This window comes from Dendrobates tinctorius, unplaced genomic scaffold (assembly GCF_039654945.1).
Source record: "Dendrobates tinctorius isolate UK_male_01 unplaced genomic scaffold, ASM3965494v1 ptg000184l, whole genome shotgun sequence".
In the NCBI taxonomy this organism is placed as follows: domain Eukaryota; kingdom Metazoa; phylum Chordata; class Amphibia; order Anura; family Dendrobatidae; genus Dendrobates; species Dendrobates tinctorius.
In genome coordinates this window covers 14,267,825-14,294,701 of record NW_027361851.1, presented here as the reverse complement: position 1 = coordinate 14,294,701, position 26,877 = coordinate 14,267,825, and the positions used below count along the sequence as shown (strand labels likewise).

Here is a 26,877-nt window from a genome sequence, read left to right as displayed (position 1 = left end):
GCCTTGGGGGTAATCCTGGACTCTGATCTCTCCTTCAAACCACATATACAAGCACTTTCCATTTCCTGCCGACCTCAACTCAAAAATATTTCCCAGATCTGTACATTTCTCAACCAAGAATCTGCAAAAACCCTAGTCCATGCACTCATCTCCCGCCTTGAAGACTGCAACCTCCTACTTTGTGGCCTCCCTACTAACACTCTCGCACCCCTCCAATCTATTCTAAACTCTGCTGCCTGACTAATCCACTTATATCCCCGCTATTCCTGGCCTCTCCCCTGTCAATTCCTTCACTGGCTCCCCATTACCCAGAGGCTCCAGTTCAAAACAGTAACGATGGCATACAAAGCCATCCACAACCTGTCTCCTCCATACATCTGCGACTTCGTTTGCCAGGACTTACCTGCACGCAAACTCCGATCCTCACAAAATCTCCCTATCTCCTCTTCACACAATCACATACAAGATCTATCTCATGCAAACCCCCCTACTCTGGAACTCTCTACCCCAACATATCAGACTCTGGCCTACTGTGGTAACCTTAAAAGGAACCTGAAGACCTACCTCTTCTGACAAGCCTACAACCTGCAGTAACCACCAAACTGCTACACGACCTGCTCTACCCTCACCCACTATATACTCGAGCAGGGTCCTCTCCTCCGGTGCCAGTCATGACTTTTATTGTTTAAGACTATTGTACTTTTTTTTATTATGTACACCCGTTTAAGTGTAAAGCGCCATGGAATAAATGGCGCTATAATAAATAATAATAATGTTACGAAGTAAATTACAAACTGCTATCTACTGCTAACTACTTACTGTCCCCAGTAAGTTGTTGTGACCAGCAACTTGTAGTGCCCAGCAAGTTGTAGTGACCTGTACATTATGCCCAGCTCATGCTTCTCGAGACACACACACTAAAATTAGGCAGGTTCTCATTACTACAGAATTGCCAAACATATGTGGGCGCAAAACATGTGGACGCTAAATGTGATTTAGGCACACTGGGGCTCAAAAGGGAGGGGGCATTTGGATTTGGGAGTGCAGAATTTGCTGGATTTCTTTGGAAAAGCGTTGTGGCTCCTCAAGAGTCTTTGTACTACCAGTTCCCACTTTTATTGGGAACATTTTACATAACATTTTGGATCACATTTATCCAGCCCTCTACACTGAGCACTTTTATCTGGGTTTCCATCTAAATCTCCAAGTGATGTGATTCAGATGAAACCCTGAAGAATCCATTCACTATACCGAAGCAGCAGAGTTACTTTGAACTCCCATATGGACTCTGTTCTCCAATGTCCTTCTTTTCAAAGGGCCGACGGCACTATTATGCACAACTAAAAAGACGAACACCGATGGATCGTAGGTCATACATTGTCCACTGTGTCTCCATCCGCTTCATTACAGGGTATCTTCAGCCGGGGGGGTTCTGTCTGAATCAGATTTACACGAAAACTCTGATGCAAGTGCTCAGCATAGAGTGCAGGGTAAAATATGAGCTGAACCTTACTGCAATCTTGGGGAAGCAGATCAACAAACCTCATGCGGTATAAGTCATTAGACAACTTTATTCTTCGGGTCGGTTTGATTAAAACGACACCAGATTTATATCAGGTTTTTATGCTTGGCCGTTGTCACACACAACACTTTTAATTGCAAAACCTAGTTTTTGTATCATTTTGAGAGCTATAATTTTTCCATATATTGTTGAACAGTCATGTGAGGGACTTATTTTTTGCAGGACAAGTTGAAGCTTTTATTCTTACCATTTTCGGGCACATGCTTTTTTTTTTATTGCCTTCTATTACAATTTTTGGGAGGCAGAATGAACAAAAACCAAGAATTCCAGAATTGTTTTTGTATGCCATTCCCTGTGTGGTAAAGTTGAAAAGGCAGCTTTATTCTTCAGGTCATTATGACTACAGTGATACCACATCTATACTGTTTGTCTTTTGGTGCTATTACACAATTATTTTATCTATAAAATATTTTTTTTTTTACTATTTTTGCATTGCTTTATTCTGAGAGCTATAACCTATTTTTTTTTTACTGGAAAATCTAGGTGGTGGCTTGTTTTGATGGACAAGATGACGTTTTCAGCTGTACCATTTTTATTTACATTCGTCTTTTTGATCACGTTTTATTTTTTTTTTCTGGCGGGATGAAGAAAAAGCATAATTTTTGCCTCGTTTATTTTATTTTCTTATGCTGTTCACTGATGCGGTTAAGTGGAGGGAGAGTTTTATTGGTTGGGTTGTTCCGGACGCAGCGATAGCCAATGTGTACTTTTATTTTTCTTCATAAAAATATTTTTATGGGTACTGTTATTGTTTGTTTTGGTTTTTTTTGTTTTTTTTTTTTTTACTTAGTCCCGCTATGAGACTTTCACTTTCTGACAGTCTGCTCTCACACAAATTTGTTAGATCATGCACTGATCACGACCTAACAGGTTTGCTAGGGACTGGTGACCTGGGTCATGCCATGACGACATCATGTTATTATCGCAACGATTGAGCCACCGCAGTGACATTACGTGGGCAGAGGCGGCTCACTCCTGCCTACTTTCTAAAAACTGCGATCAGAACATTTAGGGGGTTAAAGTGCCAGGAGTCGTGCGGGCACCACTCCTGGCAGTGAGTGCCATATGTCAGCTATCAAAATAAACTGACACCCAGCGGCGTAGTGTGTACACAGCCCCTCGCAAAATTGCCATCACATATCCATATGTCCAAGGTCTTACAGGGGTTAAATGTTTCAGATCACCAAACAAATTTAAGTGTAACAAACATGCAAAAAAACAGGAAGTCAGAAAGGGGGCAAACATTTTTTCACACCACTGTATGTCGACTTCAGCACAGCATTAGATAAATTATTTCATACTATCCTTATTGAAAAAATGACCAAGTATGGTGTGACGACACAGCATTGCACCTTAACCAGAGGTCTATTTTCAGCAAGCCAGGAAGAATAGACAGATACAGTGCCTTGCGAAAGTATTCGACCTCTGGAACTTTTCAACCTTTCCCCACATATCACGCTTCAAACAAAGCTACCAAGTGTAAATTTTTGGTGAAGAAACAACAAGTGGGACACAATTGTGAAGTTGAACGAAATTTATTGGTTATTTTAAATTTTTGTGGAAAGTCAAAAACTGAAAAGTGGGGCGCACAATATTATTCGGCCCCTTTAACTTAATACTTTGTTATACCAACTTTTGCTGCAATTAGAGCTGCAAGTCGCTTGGGGTATGTCACTATCAGTTTTGTACATCGAAGAGACTGAAATTCTTGCCCATTCTTCCTTGGCAAACAGCTTGAGCTCAGTGAGGTTGGAAGGAGATAGTTTGTGAACAGCAGTTTTCATCTCTTTCCACAGATTCTCGATTGGATTCAGGTCTGGACTTTGACTTGGCCATTCTAACACCTGGATACATTTGTAAACATTCCATTGTAGATTTTGCTTTATGTTTGGGATCATTGTCTTGTTGGAAGACAAATCTCCATCCCAGTCTCAGGTCTTTTGCAGACGCCAACAGGTTTTCTTCAAGAATGGTCCTGTATTTGGCTACATCCATCTTCCCATCAATTTTAACCATCTTCCCTGTCCCTGCTGAAAAGCAGCCCCAAACCATGATGCTGCCACCACCATGTTTGACAGTGGGGATCATGTGTTCAGGGTGATGAGCTGTATTGCCTTTACGCCAAACTTATCGTTTGGCATTGTTGCCAAAAAGTTTGATTTTGGTTTCATCTGACCAGAGCACCTTCTTCCACATGTTTGGTGTGTCTCCCAGGTAGCTTGTTGCAAACTTTAAATGACACTTTTTATGGATCTCTTTGAGAAATGGCTTTCTTCTTGCCACTCTTCCATAAAGGCCAGATTTGTGCAGTGTACGACTGATTGTTGTCCTATGGACAGACTGTCCTACCTCAGCTGTATATCTCTGCAGTTCATCCAGAGTGATCATGAGCCTCTTGGCTGCATCTCTGATCAGTCTTCTCCTTGTTTGAGATGAAAGTTTAGACGGACGGCCGGGTGTTGATAGATTTGCAGTGGTATGATACACCTTCCATTTCAATATGATCGCTTGCACAGTGCTCATTGGGACGTTTAAAGTTTTGGAAATCATTTTGTATCCAAATCCAGCTTTAAACTTCTCCACAACAGTATCACGGACCTGCCTGTTGTGTTCCTTGGTCTTCATGATGCTCTCTGTGCTTCAAACAGAACCCTGAGACTATCACAGAGCAGGTGCATTTATACGGAGACTTGATTACACACAGGTGGAGTATATTTATCATCATTAGTCATTTAGGACAACATTGGATCATTCAGAGATCCACAATGAACTTCTGGAGTGAGTTTGCTGCACTGAAAGTAAAGGGACCGAATAAAATTGCACGCCCCACATTTCAGTTTTTGAATTTCCACAAAAATATAAACTGTCATGATCCAGGACGGGGTTTTCGCTTTGGCCCGTCCTGATCGGACTGGGGGTTAATTGTTCCACCTCTCTCTGGCAGAGGGCGGCTATTTAATGCTCACTGGACTTAGGTCCGGTGTCAGTTATACTCCTGCCCTCGGCTGAGTCAGTTGACCTTGTGCGTACGTGTACCTTGTACCTGATATCTTGCTTGCTTGTTTGGTTTTGATCCGGTTCTGTCCCTGTTACGAGTTCTGCCTGTCCCTCTTGTACTGCGCTACCTCTCGTGTATGACTCTCTGCTTGTGACCCGACTTCTCTCTGCTTGTCCCCTTGGTACCACGTCGCCCTCTTGTGTATGACCTTTGGCTTTGTCTGACTACCCGTCTGTTTGTCCCTCCTGTGCCTCGTTTGCCCGTACTGTTGTGACCTCCGTTTTGCCTGACTCTGAGTTGTTGTATGGTGTCCTGTCATATCTGAAAGCAGGACGCTAAGCCCCGCCCCCTTACAGTCACCTAACCATATAGGTCCTGTGCAAGCTTGCTAATTTCAGTGTCCGCAGGTCCTGTGCCTCTTTACTTTCCGGCGCTGACTGGACCCTGACACTAATAGTTCGAAGCACGCATTGTCACCTCTGCTGCCCTGCTCCACAGGTATCTTTTAGCACTGTTTCTGTACTCAGGACATGGGAACTGGCTCTGTGAGCCAGTGTAGTGCGGTGTCTCTGACACTAACCAATAAATTTCCTTCTATTTCAATATTGTCTCCCACTTGTTGTTGATTCTTCACCAAAAATTTACATTTGGTATCTTTATGTTTGAAGCATGATGTGTGGGAAAAGGTTGAAAAGTTCCAGGGGCCGAATACTTTCACAAGGCACTGTATATGCTGACTTTTGAATTTCTGTGTTTCTTTCTGGTTAGTCAGACTTTTATTCGTGTAAGCATGTAAAATTGACTTGTAAGTTGACAATTTGCTGTAACTTGCTTATCCTGGATAACTACTCATACAAGGTCATGGAACAATGATGTTTGATGATATGTTGATAACATATTGTCCAGGCCAGCTAGCTTGCTGACTTGCAAAACAGGAGGAAAAATTAAGCAGATAGATAATCAAACGATGTAAGTTGGTCTTATCACCATTCTTCCCCTTTACCTGTGAATACTGGATGAATAATAGTTAACTACAAAAAGAGGTTATATGCCTCTGAGACATACAGATATACCTCCAGACATTCAAGAGATCCAGAGTTCCAAAGAAGCAGAGACTCTTTACAGGACAGCAGCCAAGAAATCATGGCTCAATCACGAGGGACACAGATTTGTCATTCTACAGTACGACAGCTTAGGGGACTTCGGCCCCGGCTGGAAAAATACAGATCTGCTCCATTGACCATTGCAAATCAATGGATGCATTTGCGGTAGTCAGGATTTGGACTTACCGGTCACCTGAACCCCATGGATATGTTTGGGGGGGCCAGGAATGGGACCGCCGGTCACCTGGCCCCATGGAGATGTTCAGAGAATCCAGGATATGACCCTCTGGTCAACTGGCCTTGTACTTCAATGGACTGTCATCTTCCTAAGCTTGTTGTTACCTCCTCTCTGTGTCTCTACCACAGGTCTGGCAGTCGGTTCTGGAAGCTCCGAAGTCACAGTGGTTCTTATCCCAGGGAGTCATTGGAAGGGCGAGAATCTCTAATTTGCTGAGACTGTTCTGTACCATCTGCCTGTTTTGTGGTTCAATATAGTATTGACCCATCATTTTACTCTAACCTTGTGTTGTCCGAGTAGCGCTATGCCCACGTTAAAAGGAGAGCGGGCATTCGGCAAAATGATCTCTGATCCATGTGGTTTTGGCTATTGGACCAGGGCAACAGCTGACCCTCTGTCTCCATATACAGGATTACAAGGCTACGGTTAGGTGTATTCACTACTGGCTCAGTGATTGTACTCAAAGAGTGATAAATGGTTGCACATTCAATTGGAAGAGTGTTTCAAGTGGCTCTGTCCTGGCCCAAGTGTTGTTTTTAAAGAATCTAGACAAGGGAACTGAAGATAGAGACTTAATCACTTTTCATTGCATTTTAGGGAGAGAGGAAGTAAAAAAAAAAAATAAATAAATAAAATATCGGACATGTGAAAAAGAAAAAAAAAAAAAGTGTCCATGTTCGCACCGCTCCCAGCAGTTTAGCCCCCTAGATGTTGCGATCCCTGCAGTATTGTCTAGCAGCTGATGGAGATTTATAGTTGCTTGTATTTGTTTGCTGGTTTTAATTATTCCAATAAAAACATTGTTTTGAGGGCATTTATACTCTCAGGGTCGATATCGATTGCAGCATTTTGAAAGCAGGCTGAGCGAGGCCCGTCTTCCCTCTGATCGGCATCATGACGAAACCCGGGTAACTAGCAAGTTACTCAGATCATGCGCAGTGCATGATCTAACCAACTTGTGTTAGTGTAGCACTGACCGATAACATAGCAATGCTCCAGCTTTGTTATGCTTTATGACTGCGATCAGGCTGCTGAAAGTGAAAGCTCCACAATGGGACTAAGTGAAAAAAAAAAATTAAAAATTTTTTACGACAGTAAATATGCATATTTCTGCAGTAACAAAAAGAAACAAAGTACACATTTGTGTTCAAAAGGACCGGCACTATAACAATGTCACACTAATTAAACCCTTCAGTAAACACCATAAAAAACCTAAATAAATGAAAAAAGGTAAAAACAATGTTTTATCAAACCACAGATCAAAAAGTAGAATAAAACAAGATCATAATGACGAATGAAACTAAAAAAGGCATAGCTGAAAACATCATCTTGTCCCACAAAAACACAAATGCAATACAGCATAATCAGCAGAAAAATAAGTTATAGCTCTCAGAATAAAGCAATGAAAAAATAATTATTTTTCTATGAAAGTTTTTATTGTATAAAAGCGCCAAGATAAAACAATATACACGTGGTATAGCTGTAATCGTACTAAAGCTTCCTTATCAATGTTACCACTCGTAGAATAGCATTAAAAAAAATCCTGAATTGCTGTTTTTTTCCATTCTTCCACCCTAAAAATCGGAATAGAAAGCGATAAAAAAAAAAAAAAAATTATGAGCCCACAAATGGTACCAATAAAAAAAGTCAACTTGTCCCACAAAAAACAAGCAGTCACATGAAAATATATATATATATATATATATATATATATATATAAAGTTTATAGCTCAAAATATGGCGATGCAAGAACTAGTTTTTGCTAAAAAATAAAAGTGTGTCTTTTAACCTGCGACAGCAGCCAAAAAAAGGATACAAAAGATACCCTACAATGAAGCAACTGGAGACACTGGACGCTGTCTGACCTGTGATCTGGCGGTGTCTGATTTTATGGCATGCATAAAAGTGCTGTCGGCCACGGGGTTTTGTGCCCTTCTGAAAATAAGGATAATGCTGAACAGAGGTCAGAGAGTCCACGGTAATTCTGCTGCTTCATTATAATTAATGGATCCTTCAGGCTTTAATCTGAATCACGTCACTCCGAGATTTAGATGGAAACCCCAATATAAGTGCTCAGTGTAGAACGCAGGATAAATGTGATCCAAAATGTTATGCAAAATGTTCCCAATAAAAGCTTTAACTCAATCCACAAAATAAGCCCCCACTTCGGTCCACCAACTGTCAATGTCAGGTTATTGGTTGAACAAAGGCTCTGGAAAAGCAATAAGGGCCATCATCTGTCAATAGAAATATATGGGGCTTCCAGGTTACTGGCACCACAAAGGCTCTGGAAAAGTGAAATGGCTCCTCACCCACTAAAGAAATTCAGCAAATTCTGTGCTCCCAAATCCAAATGTCCCACTCCCTTCTGAGCCCCAGTGTGCCTAAACCACATTTGACATGCACATGTTTAGCATTGCTGTAGTGATGAGAGCCAGCCTAATTTACAGGTGTGTGTCTCCAGAATACAGCTAGTTACTGCAACTGTAGTTTGCAATTTTCACTCAGCAACATCCATTGAGCTTGTTTCTGGAAAACACCCAATGGAGTTAAAATAGTTATTATACCTGTAAATAAGTTCCCAAAGGGGTATAATTTCCAATGTGGGGTTACTTGGGGGGGGGGGGGGGGGGAATTCTGCTCTAGCACTTATAGGCTCTGTATACGGAGTCCACAAACTATCCTAGGAAAATCTGCGCTTCAGGAGGCAAATAGCGCTCCGTCCCTCCAGCCAATTTTGTGCTCAAAAAGTCAAATGGCATGCTTTCCCTCCCAAGCCCTACCATACGCCCAAACAGTACCTTTCCCCCCACATATGGAGTATCGGTGTGCACCGGACAAATTGCACAACAAATTTTTGAGGTCCTTTTTCTCCTTGTAAAAAAAAAAAAAAAAAAAGTTAAAATGTTAATTTTCTTTCTTTCTTCCTTCCACATTGCAAAGATTCCTGTGAAACACCTGAACGGTTAACGAACTTCTTGAATGTCGTTTTGAGTACTTTAAGGGGTGCAGTTTTTAAAATGGTGTCAATTTTGGGTGTTTTCTGTCATATAGGCCCCTTTACCGACCGCATGATGTCTATGTATCGTGGAGACGCTCAGTCTCCGCAAGATAAAGTCACCCGTACAATGTAACGGGATGCGGTGATTCCACACGGTTCAATGAACACATGCGGAATCACCGGCATACAAAAGTCAGCAGGGCTATGGATGGAGCGGACATGTGCTGTGTCCAAAGGCCTGCCGGTTACTGACCGTGAGCACATACCCTTAAAGTTACTTCAAATGTGAGGTGGTCCCTAAAAAAATAGTTTTGTAAATTTTGTCTGAAAAATTAGAAAATCGCTGGTTAACTTTTAATCTTTATAAGTTCCTAAAAAAATAGAAAAAAAAAAAAGTTTCAAAAACTGCGCTGATGTAAATTAGAAATGTGGGAATGTTATTTATTAACCATCTTGTCTGGTTTAAGGGCATAAGAGTTAAAAATTGCTAAGTTTATTACAATTTTTGCCAAATTTCTATTTTTTCCACAAATAAAAATTCCTTTGATATGACTTGAGTTTAAAGTAAAGTATGTCACGAAAAACAAACAAACTCAAAATCAGTGGGATCTGTTGAATTATTCATAAATAAGTATCTCATAAAGCCACCCTGGTCAGAATTGTAAAATTTAGCCTGGTCAGGAAGGCGAAAACAGGCTTGGGGTGTAAAGAGGATAAGAATAAAATAAAGTGGATAGCTCACTTTTGTGAACAACGGACATGTGAATAAGGCCTAATGAGGTGGCCTTGATGCGCCTGTTTTTCTGACCTATGTAACTTTTACAAACAAGTGGTAAACCATAGCAGTCACATGGGACTAAAAGGTACCGCAGGATAAACTGAGAAATCAGATTGCATTCGTACCAATTTAATTCCATGCTTATGTTCTCAGTATTTTTTTCCTGCTCCAATTGGATGGGGGAAAAAAAAAAAAAAAAAAAACTCAGCATGCTGCGACTGCATGCAAGATTTGGATTGCACTGCACTCTGAAATCACCCAAGTGCAGTGCGTTTCCAGCGGAAGTCGGAAACAGAGGAAATGGAGAAATTAATTTCTCCATCTCCTCTGCACCTGTGCTGCGATTCTGTCATGCGAGAGGGTCGGAGCACAGTGCACTGACGCTTGGATCATGCTCGCAGCAGAGCTGGAGCCAAGGGTCATTAGCAGACCGCATAATATGTTCTCACATCGGATGGGATATGCTAATATGACTCCGGCCTAACACTCCTAGGTGCAGTAAAGCATTCTTGTGAATACATTTGGATTTCCTGAGGTCATTTAGAAATAAAAAGCAATCAAAGCTCTTCTAAAGCTGGATTCAGATGGGCATTTCATAGTCTGTATAAGGACTGCAATGCTCAGACATAGGCCATGTTCACATTTTCATTAATTGGTCAGTATTTTTAAGGTAAAACAGAGAGTGGAACAGTCAGAGTAAAGACGTGCACCACTTCTGCATTTTCCACTCAGTCTTAGCATTTTCTTTCAAATACTGATATAAAATAGTGAACGTGTAAGGTTACGTTGCTATGATGAGCTTTTTGATGGTGCAGATTTTCTTATTCAAAATTTGATACTTTTATATTACACAACTAAAACAAACATCAACAGGTTCAAACAAGCACACCATATGAATAGTAACATGAAAACAAAACTCCATACAATATCAACAGTAGTTTGCAAAAGACATTTGACAACTTGTTAAACTAAAGAAGGAGAAGAGAAAAAAGGAATGTTTATAGGGACCATGAGGACAAATCACTAAGGCAGACGGAGCATGAACTAGGATACCGGCATATTAAATATAGGAAAAGGATAAGATCGCAATTATCTTAGCATATTTTGGTACATCGATGAGGATAAGAAGGATTCCCAATGAAACCATTTTGCAGCCACTGTTAGCTGACTCATGTGTATGGGCTATCAGGGATTCCATCCGGTGAACCCTAGCCACCTCCGCAAACCATTCCTCTAGTGAAAGCGGGTCTAAGGACTTCCAGTGTCGAGGAATTTCCAACTTAAGCCCCCGTTACACACTGCAATATCGCTAGCAATATCGCTGTAAAGTCACCGATCGCTGGTTATCGCTGATCGCGCGAGAAGCTCCTGGACCATTCCTCGTCGGCCACTTCCTGCTGGGCTTCCTGTGGCGCCGACGAGCGACGCGTGGAGCCGGGCGGGAGGACGTCAGGATCGCCTCGTCCGACAGGTAAGTAACGATCCCCGTCCCCAGCGATGTCGCTGGTGAGATCTGCCTGTGTGGCGGCTCACTAGCGACCACCTAGCGATGCACCAGCGATCCTGACTGCGTCATATCGCTAGGTGTAACGGTACCCTTACAGCCTGAAGAAGGTGCTTCTATAACCATTTCTTATAAGCCTTCTAAGGGATGGAAAACAAACAGTAGAATTGCTTTCGGGCTCTTAGGGATTGACACCGCCTCCATTTCTTTAAACGCTTTAAGAACACCTTCCCGGAAGGCCGCCAAGGCCAGGCACACCCCCCATATATGCAACATCAAAACCCACATGGGCCCCACATCGCCAGCACAAGTTGGATACTCCCGGGAACCATTTATGCAAGAACGAAGGAACACGATACCATCTAGATACTAGTGTATAACTAGGTTCCTGAGCTTTAGTGGCTATATTAGATCACCATCTAATAGAAGCTTATAGATATCAGAAATTGCATGCGCAGGGTTAGTGGGAGCCATACATAGGGATTCAAACAAAGAAAGGGGGCGCACCCATTCTAAATGATTGGTAAATGTAGAGAAGAAATGCCCTAGATGAAAATATTTAAAAGAATATCTCGCTTTCTGTGGACGGTCACCTAGAATAGCTGAGAGGGAAAGCAGTACACCCTCAGGGGCCACATGATAAAGATGCAAGGGTTTTTTTCTTGGAGCTACCCAGAAAAAGGCTTGAGGATATACCAGATGGAAATTTTGGGTTATCTGTTATTGGGGATAACGGTCCTACTGGGACAATTAGAATTCCCTTTCTACTGGGAATGTGGGCATTTTGAGTGTTTGTCTGACACTAAATGGAATAGGGATGATGTTTCGGGCCAAAATAGGCCAAGTCCATGGTAGAGTGGAAATTGATGTATGACAAGACTTATAGGCCATATGTACGTACCCACAGTTTAGATTCTCAACAGTGTAGTATTAATATCTAAGATTACTGAATGGGCAGACACCAGATAGTATTTTCGGCAGTCCGGCCAACCTATACCACTCAAATACTTTGGAAGCACCAAAACAGTACTACGAATTCTTGGGCGTCCCACCGACCAAACAAATTGACCGAATTTATGTTGGACCCTCATCCAGGGGGATGGGATATATATCGGGATAGTTTGTAGTAAATACAAAAGTCAGGGCAATACAGTCATTTTGAGGATGTTGACCTGGCCAAACCAGGAGAACTCTCCACTGCTCCTGAAATTAATATCCAATCTGAACAAAAATCGAAAAAAGTTCAAGTCAAACAATCCTGATAAATCCACCGAAATAATGGTGCCCAAGTAGTTAATATGAATATTTGAGGGCCATTTAAATGGAAAGTTACATTTCAGAACATTCACCATTTGCAAGGGCAGGGAAATATTTATGGCTTCTGATTTTTCGAGAACCATCTTAAAATTGTACCAACTACTAAAACGTGCCAGCTTAGACATCAGGAGAGGAACCAAGGTATGTGGATTAGTTAAATAAACTAGCAAGTCATCAGTAAAAGCAGAACACAGACTCAGAATCCGCTATTTTGATTCCCTGTATTTCAGGTTTAGCACATATGGCCTCCAAAAGATGCTCCATTATCAGGATATACAACATTGGGGAGAAGGGGCAACCTTATAGAGTACCATTCTTTATAGTAAAGGAGGCCAAAAGGGAGCAGTTAATTTTTAGCTGGGCTGAGGGAGTGGTAGAGGGCTAAGATTTTTGAAATAAAACTGGTTTGAATCACTGACTGGTAACCAACTTACGATTTTATTTAAAAAAAATGCTTTATCACAATTAATTTGCACAGCACTGTAGCATTGTTCCTGGTTTGTTACCGAACTCTTAGAACCTACTCTGACCTAAAACTGAAATAAACGTTTACATGAAGAATCGAGTAATTTTTTAGCTTCTAATCTTGCTTTGAGAAGATCTCTGATGCTTGCAGTAGAGAGCGCCATTTTATGAATTAACTCCAGATTAGTGACTCTCTGTAAGGCTAGTTTGATTGCCTGACCTCTTGTCTTTTTTTATTCTGGACCCAAGTTTGATAAATACCCCTCTAAGTACACACTTGAGGGCTTCATCATCATTTACATCATCAACAATAAAGTTGGCTATGGAGGCTCGTGCATCCTACGCACATAATGTATATAATAATTACGACTAATTGAGACGCCAAGACACTGATGTTTTGGTAAGGGATGGTACTTTTAGTGAGCAATATACAGGGGCATGATCTGACCAAAGTACGTTACCAATACTAGAATCTGAAAGCCAAGGTAAGGCATTTTGTTGGAGGAGGATACAGTCTAACCTACTATAAGAATCATGCGGATGGGAGTGAAAACTATAATCCCGATCTGATGGGTGCTGGAGCCTCCAGATGCTGCATTCATACAAAGGCTCTCCTAATACTCTTGATAACCACATAAGAGAGATGCGATCTACCTCAAACACAGGGTCAAGAGAAACATTTAGATCTCCACAAAATATTATGGCACCCTGTATTAAGGGAAGGGCATTGTCTACTATCTTATAAATGAAATTGGCTTGAACCTGATTAGGGGTATATACATTTATGATTGTAAGTAGTTGGCCACTGATAACTAACGCCAAGATAATATACCTCCCTTCCTTATCCACTACACAATTGATGACCTGATGTGTTAACGATTTGTGAATCGTTATAGCAACTCCTTTTGAACGAGATTCAGGGTTAATGAGCAAAATACCAAAATGTGTAATATGTGTGTCTAATTTTAGTTTCGTCTTAAAAAGTGTGTCTCCTGGAAAACATACAATATGTACCTTTTTCTTGTAAAAAAGGTGAAGGATTTGCATGTGTTTTCTGGGTGTGTCAATTTCCTTCACATTCATAGAAGTGATATTTAGGTCCGCCATTGATAACCAATATGAGATCCTTCGACTACCGATATCGTGTAAGATAGTCGAGATGCCTGGTCCTCATGGTCAAAGAGATATAGTGCAGGAAAGGTTAGGGAAGAAAAAAAAAAAAATCTTAACCAAAGAAATAAACATGAGCAGAAAAAAAAAAAAGACTCTGCAAAAAAGACTATAGGAACCAGTCCAAACCGGGAGTGTGTGAGCCTGCATTGGGCATATCAGAGGCTCCCACCCTATATGGGGGGGGGGGGTTACAGAAGCTAAACATTATATATAGCTACTCCTTAAGCCAGTTGCTACCAAAAAAGTGATAATAGCAATGGGTGATTTAAACCTAAGGGCTCATACTGACTTGTGAGACTCGCACGAAAACCTGGCACTGCCGCCGGCACTGGGACCATAGCGTGCAGCTGCATAGAAATTCATGTAGTCGCATGCTCCGGTCCGAGTGCCAGGGGGCAGAGCCAGATTTTCATGCGAGAGACTCACGAGAATCGTGCGAGTCTCTCACAAGTGAGTATGAGCTCTAAAGTTTATAAACATGGTATGGGCACCATATGTCCAATTAAAACCCTCAGAGTCCAAAGGTTCCTTGAAAATGAGAAGGGGGTCTTGTATGTTATTTTAAGGTGGACGAGCGTTTCTTGAATCCTGAAACCCATAATCTCTGATGCGGAGATTATTTCTCCTGTTTCTGTTTTCTAAATCATCAAGGTTTTGTTGGCAAGTATATTTGCAGGGACTGCTTGTGCACAGTGTCCTGTGAGAACCTGTATAGCTGGCACATTGATCTCCTGAGTTTGGGTTATTACATCAACTCTAGAATTAAGAGATGAGAGATCTGACCTGACTTGTGCAAACTGCTGTTTACACTCTGCCACCACTTGAGAAGTCAGGGCTGCAATGTCACTTTCAGTTGGTATTGTCTGGAGAAGAGGCCAGAGATCTGATAAGGACGCAGATCTGTCATGATCTCCATAGGCGTATTTGAGGGGTAGTGGCCTTTCTGTATGAGATTCATCATGTGTTGTAAAGTTGCATAGACCAGGCTTGCGCAAGGCTGATGTCTCGCCCACTGTGGCCATGGTCACAGAGGGCTGATAGTGTTGTTGAATTGGTAACATGTCCACTGCATTTAAAGGAATAGTGTCCACATTGTTTAAAGTATGCATGACCACCTCAGTTCTTTCTGCTCAACGTGGTGAAGTGTCCCCTGTAATGGTAATGTAAAATATGACGCAAGATTCCCCAGATTATCACACTGCAGAATCTTCTTTTTACACACTGAATTATGCTATGTCAGTGTCCCCCTTCCTTTCCTTAGCTTGTCACACATAGCGTGTGTGAAGCTGCAGGCACAGGCTGCAATCTGTAACACTACAACCGTTTTTTCCTGTCTCCCCCCCCCTCCCCTCCTCACTGCAAGGAATGTTAATTAGCTAGTAGAAATAATTTCCTTTGTCCTCACCATGTGAGTGGACATAAGTGTGGGAAATATTAAAGAGGCCATACTTCGTCCGTGACAGAAATATGAAAATTACATATTGGGACGTGCGCCGATTGGGCTTCACTACAGTGGTTCATGCTAAATTCTAGCATCAACAGACCCAGAGAAACGGAGCTCTCCTGAACAGAGCGGAATAAACAGCTAGTGTTTGATGTCATTACAAAGCTCATTTCAATATAAGATGAATGATGGTTCTGCCGATATTATGCTAGGTTCTCAAGCCCTTATAGTTTTACATTTTCAGAACCCAAATCTGTACTTTGAGAATGGGGAGGACCGTCACCAGACAGTCCCTTTGGTGATGTCACAATCCCGGACTTATAAGTCTGCAACTGAGACCCCCCACCCCCCCCGGGTAGTTGCTGCTTGTGAGCCGTGCCAAAAGACCTCATCCGTGAGCCAAGATGTCTGGCTCCACCCCCAGCATGGTTCTGCCTGAAATGATCTAAGCAATATGTAAGTTATCTCTGCTTTTAAATCCCTGTTATTTGCAATCGTATTGTACATACTTTTATTGTCTCATATCGCAAAACCTTTTTATCTCCTGTAAACACTGCCCATCTTTTGGGAATAAACTATAAAATTTATTAGTTCTGCCTCCTTGCTCTGTGACGAAATCATGTGCCTGTAAGCTAATTATGCTACTGGGTTTGCTTCGAACCCCTCTATTAATGTTAAATATTAATATGCGGAATCTGATGATGGTGCTAGCGAAGTGTGTTCTGGCTAGGCGGGTAGCGCCGGCAGTGAATAAGCGGGTTTCAAAAGCTGGTTGTGTGGCTGCGGCCAAAGCATTTATAACTCCCTCACTGCAAGCGGGCCTAATAGCCATTGCACAACAAGTAGCTCATCTGGCGACTCATTATCCTAGATGTAGTTCCCCGACTGACCTGAGGGTAAAGGGGGCGCCGAAGAGCTGCAAGTTCCAAAGTGGAACTGGAAAGTGAGATATACATAAATCCCGACAACTTGTAACATATTGTGGCAGTGGTGGGATAACTAAAATAAACCGCTCTGCGGTAAATTGTTAGAGCAAGACTAGCATGCTGTCTTTATTACATGATGCCAGCGGTGGGATAACTAAGATAAGCCCCCCTGTGCCTGTAATAGCCGTGTGCAGCCAAAGGTCACATCCCCGATCCGTGACATATTGGTGGCAGCGGTGGGATCCTCACATCCCCCCCCCCCCCCATGATGAGCCCATGGACCATCTTTGTGGGGAAGCAGGACGAGTCTCATCTGGGATCTGCATCCATTGCTGTACTCTTTTCTCCTGAGGTGAGCAAGCTTGATCACTCAGTGGAAACATAAGGGGAAGCTGTGGGGATGGAAGTATGAGGAGACTCCTGGTGTAGGGTGTTTTTCGGCACAGCTAGATGCTTCACCAAGCATAGAAGTGGGGGGCCACCCCCAACGACTGTGTTCCCCTGATATTGCTGGCCCAGAGTTATATAATTAAGGGAATCAATCCTCAGCTTACCCCTCATCCCAGTTTGCTTCGTGTCCTCCTCATTGTGTGATTCAGCGCCCTAATTAAGCATGTCAGAGGGGGCACAGCAGGCAGCCAGTGCCTCTGACTCACCAGCATCTTCTGCACGCTGTGTTTGACACCCTACAGTGCTGCTGCAGCGGCCATCTTGTAATGGCACAGTGTCCGCCAGGCTCTGCTCAGTGGGGACTTCCGGGCCTCCCTGCCACATACAGGATCTCGCCGAGGACCCTCCTCTCTCCTCCCAGTTACCTGGTGGGCTGAAGACTTGTCCCTGGATTCCGGTGGAGAAACTGCACCAGATTTTCTGCACCATTTCTTTACCCATTAGGCTTTATTCACACCAGCATTTAGGATAAGTATTTGCCAAAACAAGGAGTGTCCCCAAAAGCCAGAACACGTGTCAATCACGTATCGACCAAACAAGGCAAGCCTTTACAGTTCCACCACCCCAACCGCTCCACATATCAGACCTCTGCCCTTCCCTAATAATCTCCCTCTCCAACATCACGGAAGGAGACCTTACTCATCTCCTTTCCAAATCACGCCTCACCACCTGTGCACTTGACCCCATCCCTTCCCACCTGCTCCCCAACCTCACTAACATGATCATTCCAGCCCTAACCCATCTCTTCAACCTATCCCTAACTTCTGGTACCTTCCCCTCTGCCTTCAAACATGCCACCATAACACCTATCCTCAAAAAATAAAACCTTGACCCTACTGCTATGCCAAGCTATCACCCCATATCACTGCTCCCGTTTGCTTCCAAACTCCTTGAACAGCATGTCCATGCTCAACTTTCTTCCCACCTCTCATCTAACTCCCTACTTGACATACAGCAATCTGGCTTCCGCCCCCACCACTCCACTGAAACTGCCCTGACCAAAATTACTAATGACTTACTCACAGCCAAAGCTAACAGACAGTTCTCCATCCTCCTCCTTCTTGACCTGTCCTCTGCCTTTGACACAGTTGACTACTGCCTACTTCTACATATTCTTTCTTCCCTTGGCATAAAAGACCTAGCCCTGTCCTGGATTTCCTCATACCTTTCAGACTGCACATTCAGCGTTTCCCACTCCCACACTACATCCTCATCCTGCCCCCTCTCTATTGGAGTCCCCCAAGGCTCTGTCCTGGGGCCCCTACTTTTTTCCCCCATCTATACTCTTGGCCTAGGACAAATCAAAGTCCCATGGCTTCCAGTACCACCTGTATGCAGATGACACTCAGATCTACCTCTCTGGCCCAGATGTCACCTCTCTGCTGTCCAGAATCCCAGAATGTCTATCAGCCATATCCTCCTTTTTCACCTCTCGCTTCCTAAAACTCATCGTAGACAAAACTGAACTCATTATCTTTCCTCCATCTCACGTATCTTCCCTACCCGATCTATTATGGTAAATGGCATCATGCTCTCTCCCGCACCTGAAATCCACTGCCTTGGAGTAACTCTCGACTCTGCCCTGTCCTTCAAACCGCACGTCCAATCTCTTGCCACCTCCAACTCAAAAATATTTCCAGAACCCGTCCCTTCCTCAGTCCGCTAAAACTTTTGTGCATGCCCTCATCATCTCCCGCCTTGACTACTGCAACACCCTCCTCTGTGGCCTCCCTGCTAACTCTCTTGCACCACTCCACAGTCTGTCCTCAATTCTTCTGCCCGACTAATCCTCCTCTCTTCTCGCTACTCCCCTGTCTCCCCCCTCTGCAAATCCCTCCATTGGCTCCCAATTCCCCAACGAATCCAGATCAAACTACTAACACTGACCTACAAAGCCATCCACAACCTTTCCCCTCCCTATATCTCTCCTCACATACTCTTCGATCCTCCAAAGACCTCCTACTCTCCTCCACACTTATTCGTTCCTCACACAACCGCCTCCAAGATTTCTCCCGAATATCCCCTATCCTCTGGAATGCCATGCCTCAACACGTCCGATTATCCACCACCCTCGGATCCTTCAAACGGAACCTGAAAACCGATCTTTTCAGGAAAGCTTACAGATTGCAATAACCATTCTGCCGCCTCACCACCGCCTGAGCTGCCGCCTCATCACCACCAGAGCTGCTGCACCCCCGACTTTCTGTCTTTTCCCCGCTATCTCGTAGAATGCAAGTACGCAAGGACAGGGTCCCCTCCCCTCTTTACCAGTCTGTCATTGTAAATTTGTTGTGGAAACTTGTTTACTGTTAACAATATCTATGACATTGTATGTAACCCCCTTATCATGTACAGCACCATGGAATTAATGGCGCTATATAAATAAATAATCTTTCAATTATAATGCAAGTACCATATTTATTCCTCAGTATGGTACTTCAAGTGTGTAGACAGAATAAAAACCGCTTAATATCCCAGTGTGTACATGGATTTACCCTTATCCAACCAGCAGAGTGGATTTTCCATTCTTTCAATTATAGTCTCTCTGTAAGTTCCGCTTTTAGTTTTGGCGTACATACACTAATGCAAGATACGTACATGTGAATAAGCCTTAGGCTATGTGCACATTGTGCTTTTTTCCGGTATTTTTTCTGCATGAACTGGCCCAAAAAAGCTAGAGAATCCCTTTGCTAGCAAAGTCAATAAGAATCCTGAAGTGTACGTCAATTCTTTATGCGTTTTTCAACCATAGAGTTCAAATGAGTCAGTCAAACACGCAGCAAAAACGCAGGTATAAAACGGTTTGCGGATTTGCTTGTGCTTTTACAGACTTCATATCGGGCGCTTCCCAAGCTGTCATCTGTGTGACAGCGCGAGAAACGCCATTGTGGCGGTTCTGATCGTCCGTACTGATACCGACGGCAAGATAGAAAACGTTGGGCAGAACGCTGCCAGCGTGACCCCCCCCCCCCCCCCCCAAATGTGCTGTGACCCGCAATTAAAAGCTTACCGCAGGTGACCGTCGTCGGCTGATGAAACTACAACTCCAAACAATATAATTCCTAGAAAGAGGGGAGTAAACACAAGAACACAGGGGCAACTTCAAAAGAACCAAAAGTAACCTACAGAGAAAATAGAAGTGCTGAGCCCAAATAAAATTAATAATGTTTATTAGTAATGAATAAAAAACTAAATTTAAAAAAAAAAACAGAAGTTGTAGAGATGAAAAACAGGAATAGTCACCAGTGTGAGACCATGCAAGTAAAAAATCCAAGTTACACAGAAAAATAACCAATACGTAATATGTGTAGTGTCCAAACAAATAAATTTAATCAAGTGAAAATGAAGTGCTGTGCTGAACTATCTGGCCCACAGATCCTAAGCAAATATGGTAGACATGATGACAATATAAGGTACAAGTGCTGTGCCATCTAGCCATTAAGTCCTAAGCAAGTAAATAGGCATAGTATCAATAAGGTGCAAGTGAAGACAAATCTCAGTGGGTTGTTACAACACGGCAGCAAAAGACTCCGACGTGCGTTTCGCGTATAGCTTCAATAGGGGGAGGGGAGGGGAGGAGTACTGACTCCCATCAGCCAACGCCTCCCGTCACAGACAGGAGCGCATAATCACCCCTGCAGTGTGTAGCGCTGAGAAAGTTCACCATGGTTCATCAGCTGATGAGCCTCAGTAACCTCACTCACGGCACCACTGCGTGAGAAAGTTCTCATGCAGCAATGCCATCAGTGAGGTCACTGGGGCTCATCAGCTGATCAACTCCAGTGAACTTTCTCAGCGCTACACAGTGCAGAAGTGATTACACGCTCTTGTCAGTATGAGACTACTAACCTTGATCAGGATCGTCGTGGAAGATTATGGATTATTTCTTCACTTCCGACAGGTGAGGAATATGGTTATTATTTTAATGCTTTTACAGGAGACATTGGCTTCAATGGATAGGTCGATGGCGTACGTTTTAATTTAGATTAAAAAAAGAAATCCTTCATTATTTCATATAAAGGACTTTACTCTGGGTGTCTGTGTTTTTATACAATATGAATATGTGGTTAGTAATGGGGGCATCTTATAGACGCCTCTCCATTAATAACCTTTGGGCTTGATGTCACCTGACAATACAAAGGTGACATCAATCCCCTATCTATCCCCCCACTTGCCACCGCACCAGAGCAAGTGTTAAGAGCAAGGTTAACTGACAGATTTGGCGCATCTTATGGATGAGTCTTTTCTGGGGCAGCTGAGAGCTGAAGTTTTTAGTCTGGGATGGGGCCAATATCTATGGCCCATTCCTAGCCTATTAATATCACCCCACAACTCTCTGCATAGCATTTGTTGGTTGTTAATTATAGGGGGACACTATTTTAGAGTTTCCCCCATATTTAAAAAACAGTAAAGGTCAAGTATACAGCTCTGAGCTGATATTAAAAGCCCACGAAGCTCCATGAGTATTAACCCCCTTCCATGGCTATAAACATCTGCCCCAGGTGTGTGTGCGTGTGTATGTATTCTTTGCGGTCACGCTGTAATTTTACTGTACGCAGCAGATAAAACGTTGGGTTTTCAAGGAGTTGGGTGTGTAAAATTTGGACGGCACTCACATGACCCGAGCGTCGTGTGATTTTTTTGCTCGCACCCACTGACTTGCATTGACTAGTCCCGTCAGATATACGAGGACAAACGCAGAATGCAATTTTTTTTCTCTGTCTGAATTCAGCTGAAAAAGAAAAAAAAAAAAAAAAAAAAAAAAAAAATCACAGGTTGGTCAGAGTTCAATGTGAGTTTTTATCGGTTTGCTCTAATCTGTTTCTTGTAGAGGAGTATGAGCCCTAATAACCCCACGCATGTCACCATCGCCAGGTATTGCGGTGCAAGCCGAGTTAGGCTGTAACCAAACAGCATCTGGCCAATATAGGTTAATTCTGTGAACACCCCTACATAAGCTGGTGACAACGTGGGACATCGCTTTAACCCTTGGATTATCGTTGGACCTGGGGTAAGAATATTGGGGAAATTGGGTAATTTAAATGATTAAATAAAGAGTCTGTTTTATTTCATATAAAGTGTTTTATTCTCTGAGTGTTTATCTACCTCTTTCCTTACAGGTTTAGTAACGAGGGTGTCTGGCTGACACCTCTTCATTACTAAAGCTAGGGCTTGGTGTCTGCGACAGCTGCTGACACCAAGCCCTAGTCTCATTACCCCAATGCCACTGCACCAGAGTATCAGAAGAGCCATTTCTGGGGCAGCTGAGGGTTGGTATTTTTAGCCTGGGATGAGGCAAAAAAGCATGGAAAAGGTGTTGAACAAGGAAATATCAATTTTTTCCTTATTTCAAATATCTTTATTTAGCGCCAAAAAGTATTCACTACTGTACAAAAACGCATAAAAAGAGTATGCAAAAAAAGCACCAAAAGCGCGTGTTTTTTCCTTTGCATTTTTGCTGCCAACAAACTCCTAGAGATACAGAAACATTGCAGAAATTTCTGAAATCAAATACTCAACGTGTAGATATAGCCTTAAGTTGTGTGCCCACGGTGAGTTTTGGGGAAAATCTAAGTGGGCCAAATGCGCACAGAGAGGAGCAAGAAGAAGGTGATGGTAGCGCTCACCTGTGTGGGTGTGTAAGGACAGAATACCTGATGGGCCGTAGCTGCAGCCCCACAGCTGGAAGAGAGTATCGTCTAGATTAGGAGTGGGGAATATTTCCTTCCAAGGGCCATTTGTATATTTATACCATCCTTCAGGGGCCATACATATTGCACGCCAGCTTCGACCAAAGTACATCCTGGCCCTGGACGTAACTTTCCATTGTACGCGGATCAGCATTCAATAGTGAACGCAAAGAGCACGAGGTCACTGAACATGAACAAATTAATGGGCTGATAGCCGACAAAAAAAAGTTTTCGGCCAAGAACTGTGGTCCCCGGGAATCTGCCCAGTGGCTGGATAAGAGGTGGAGGGCCTTACAGCCCGGCCTAATAACAGTGTAGCAAAGCGGAGATTTTCTCGATGTGCAGGCTGAGGTCCAGGCAGTATAAAGACTTTTACCTTCAGGAAGGTGCCGGTCCGGATCTCCTCCTTTCCGTGAGCACAGCCCACATATCGAGATACTCTCCACAAAGGTTTTGACTCTGTATTTTCGGAATGTGCACAGACCCAGAGAATAACAAAGGTTTCATCTCTGTCGTCAACACATCCTGTGATAACACAGGGCAACAATGATGTGATGAGGTGACGAGGGAGCTCCTGGCCATTCCCATTAGGGGCAAGGAGATCATTTGGCCAATGATCGGCCTCAGAAGGTGCTGAGGTGGTCCGGGGGCTCATCTTACCTCTTCTGCCCGCTTGCGTCCATCTCGCTCCCTCTCATACTGGATCAGCAGTCTCTGCTTGTCCTCCTGAACCATCTCCAGCTGGTCCTCCTTCTCTCTCACATGGGTACATGTAGTTGCCAGGCTTTCCAGTACAGCGACCATTAGGGGCATCAGGCCTGTGACGGCCTCTTGCCCATAGGAGCCAACTAGCTTCTCAAGCTCTGAATAAATGCTCCCAGCCATGGTGGTGACCTCCTCGTCATACACCTCCATTGAGGTCCTGCTCTCTGCCTCATCCCCAAAGATCTCCTCTAGCTTCTCATCCATCATGAAGTATTCCAGCCTAGCAGGGTCTCCCTACAGGTGCAAACATGTCACTCAGCCAGGCAGGACCACCTATCACTGTACACACAGGTCAGCTGGCAGCCTGCACTCAGGGAAGCGGCAGTAATAATGCGTCTTCCTGCTCACTCACTTCCTTCCTCTCTGATTGTCAGCTCTTGTGACTACCCAGTGTCCTCCATAGCTCCTCACCTCAGTAATTCCCAGCCCTCCCTGTCACCTCCTAGCCCGGGTCCTAACCTTGGGCTGCGGTCGGCAGTGGGACACTAGTGTCAGAAGCCTGCGAGCAGCTGCCAGCTACATGACAAGCGGTGTAAGTTACAGGCAGCAGGAATGGAGACAGGAGGGGCGGAGGCTTCCAAAGTGACGGACAGCGGAAGTGCCCAATAAGCACGCAGAGTGCAAGCCAGTCAGCCAATGGGAAGTGTCGCCGGGATGGACCAAGCTGCTTCCTGATCTTTGCAGTCTGTCTGCCAGGTGCTGGCGGAGGAAGAGACACCTTCTGCGATGGTCATGTGACTGTGTAGTCACGTGGCTTCACTGACACCTGAGGAGGGAGGGCAGTTCCTGTTTGACAAGTGTCATTTTGCCTAGCTCTGGATCACAGATCAGGCAGCTGTTGCGGGGAGAACACTACGGACAGAAATAGCAGCAGCATCACCACCAATACTGTGTAACGGAGGAGAGACCACATAGACGTGTGTGACAGTATGAAGAGACTGGTGGAGGAGAGACTACATAGGAGATATGTGTGTGACAGTGTGAGGAGACTGGTGGAAGAGAGACTACATAGGGGGTATGTGTGTGACAGTGTGAGGAGACTGGTGGAAGAGAGACTACATAGGGGGTATGTGTGTGACAGTGTGAGGAGAGACTACATAGGGGGTATGTGTGTGACAGTATGAGGAGACTGGTGGAAGAGAGACTACATAGGGGGTATGTGTGTGACAGTGTGAGGAGACTGGTGGAGGAGAGACTACATAGGGGGTATGTGTGTGACAGTGTGAGGAGACTGGTGGAGGAGAGACTACATAGGGGGTATGTGTGTGACAGTGTGAGGAGAGACTACATAGGGGGTATGTGTGTGACAGTGTGAGGAGACTGGTGGAGGAGAGACTACATAGGGGGTATGTGTGTGACAGTGTGAGGAGACTGGTGGAGGAGAGACTACATAGGGGGTATGTGTGTGACAGTGTGAGGAGAGACTACATAGGGGGTATGTGTGTGACAGTGTGAGGAGAGACTACATAGGGGGTATGTGTGTGACAGTGTGAGAAGACTGGTGGAGGAGAGACTACATAGGGGGTATGTGTGTGACAGTGTGAGGAAACTGGTGGAGGAGAGACTACATAGGGGGTATGTGTGTGACAGTGTGAGGAGACTGGTGGAGGAGAGACTACATAGGGGGTATGTGTGTGACAGTGTGAGGAGACTGGTGGAGGAGAGACTACATAGGGGGTATGTGTGTGACAGTGTGAGGAGACTGGTGGAGGAGAGACTACATAGGGGGTATGTGTGTGACAGTGTGAGGAGAGACTACATAGGGGGTATGTGTGTGACAGTGTGAGGAGACTGGTGGAGGAGAGATTACATAGGGGGTATGTGTGTGACAGTGTGAGGAAACTGGTGGAGGAGAGACTACATAGGGGGTATGTGTGTGACAGTGTGAGGAGACTGGTGGAGGAGAGACTACATAGGGGGTATGTGTGTGACAGTGTGAGGAGACTGGAGGAGGAGAGACTACATAGGGGGTATGTGTGTGACAGTGTGAGGAGACTGGAGGAGGAGAGACTACATAGGGGGTATGTGTGTGACAGTGTGAGGAGACTGGTGGAGGAGAGACTACATAGGGGATATGTGTGTGACAGTGTGAGGAGACTGGAGGAGGAGAGACTACATAGGGGGTATGTGTGTGACAGTGTGAGGAGACTGGTGGAGGAGAGACTACATAGGGGGTATGTGTGTGACAGTGTGAGGAAACTGGTGGAGGAGAGACTACATAGGGGGTATGTGTGTGACAGTGTGAGGAGACTGTGGAGGAGAGACTACATAGGGGGTATGTGTGTGACAGTGTGAGGAGACTGGTGGAGGAGAGACTACATAGGGGGTATGTGTGTGACAGTGTGAGGAGACTGGTGGAGGAGAGACTACATAGGGGGTATGTGTGTGACAGTGTAAGGAGACTGGTGGAGGAGAGATTACATAGGGGGTATGTGTGTGACAGTGTGAGGAGACTGGTGGAGGAGAGACTACATAGGGGGTATGTGTGTGACAGTGTGAGGAGACTGGTGGAGGAGAGACTACATAGGGGGGATTTGTGTGTGACAGTGTGAGGAGACTGGTGGAGGAGAGACTACATAGGGGGTATGTGTGTGACAGTGTGAGGAGAGACTACATAGGGGGTATGTGTGTGACAGTGTGAGGAGACTGGTGGAGGAGAGACTACATAGGGGGTATGTGTGTGACAGTGTGAGGAGACTGGTGGAGGAGAGACTACATAGGGGGTATGTGTGTGACAGTGTGAGGAGAGACTACATAGGGGGTATGTGTGTGACAGTGTGAGAAGACGTGGAGGAGAGACTACATAGGGGGTATGTGTGTGACAGTGTGAGGAAACTGGTGGAGGAGAGACTACATAGGGGGTATGTGTGTGACAGTGTGAGGAGACTGGTGGAGGAGAGACTACATAGGGGGTATGTGTGTGACAGTGTGAGGAGACTGGTGGAGGAGAGACTACATAGGGGGTATGTGTGTGACAGTGTGAGGAGAGACTACATAGGGGGTATGTGTGTGACAGTATGAAGAGACTGGTGGAGGAGAGACTACATAGGAGATATGTGTGTGACAGTGTGAGGAGAGACTACATAGGGGGTATGTGTGTGACAGTGTGAGGAGACTGGTGGAAGAGAGACTACATAGGGGGTATGTGTGTGACAGTGTGAGGAGAGACTACATAGGGGGTATGTGTGTGACAGTATGAAGAGACTGGTGGAGGAGAGACTACATAGGAGATATGTGTGTGACAGTGTGAGGAGACTGGTGGAAGAGAGACTACATAGGGGGTATGTGTGTGACAGTGTGAGGAGACTGGTGGAGGAGAGACTACATAGGGGGTATGTGTGTGACAGTGTGAGGAGACTGGTGGAGGAGAGACTACATAGGGGGTATGTGTGTGACAGTGTGAGGAGACTGGTGGAGGAGAGACTACATAGGGGGTATGTGTG

General features: G+C 44.3%; 1 protein-coding gene across 3 annotated transcripts in view; it reads right to left on the bottom strand.

Moving 5' to 3' along the window:
- LOC141055135 (C-Jun-amino-terminal kinase-interacting protein 4-like) overlaps positions 1-24,041 on the bottom strand; it is a 315,480-nt gene extending 291,439 nt beyond the window's left edge. The window contains exon 1 of one of the 3 annotated variants that reach the window (XM_073552116.1): positions 23,330-24,041. In XM_073552116.1, coding sequence (XP_073408217.1) covers positions 23,330-23,641 — 312 coding nt within the window. In that variant the 5' untranslated portion in view covers positions 23,642-24,041. The remainder of the gene's footprint in view (positions 1-23,329) is intronic. The other 2 variants (XM_073552115.1, XM_073552117.1) reach the window with 2 other exon arrangements.
- Positions 24,042-26,877: the final 2,836 nt, after the last annotated feature.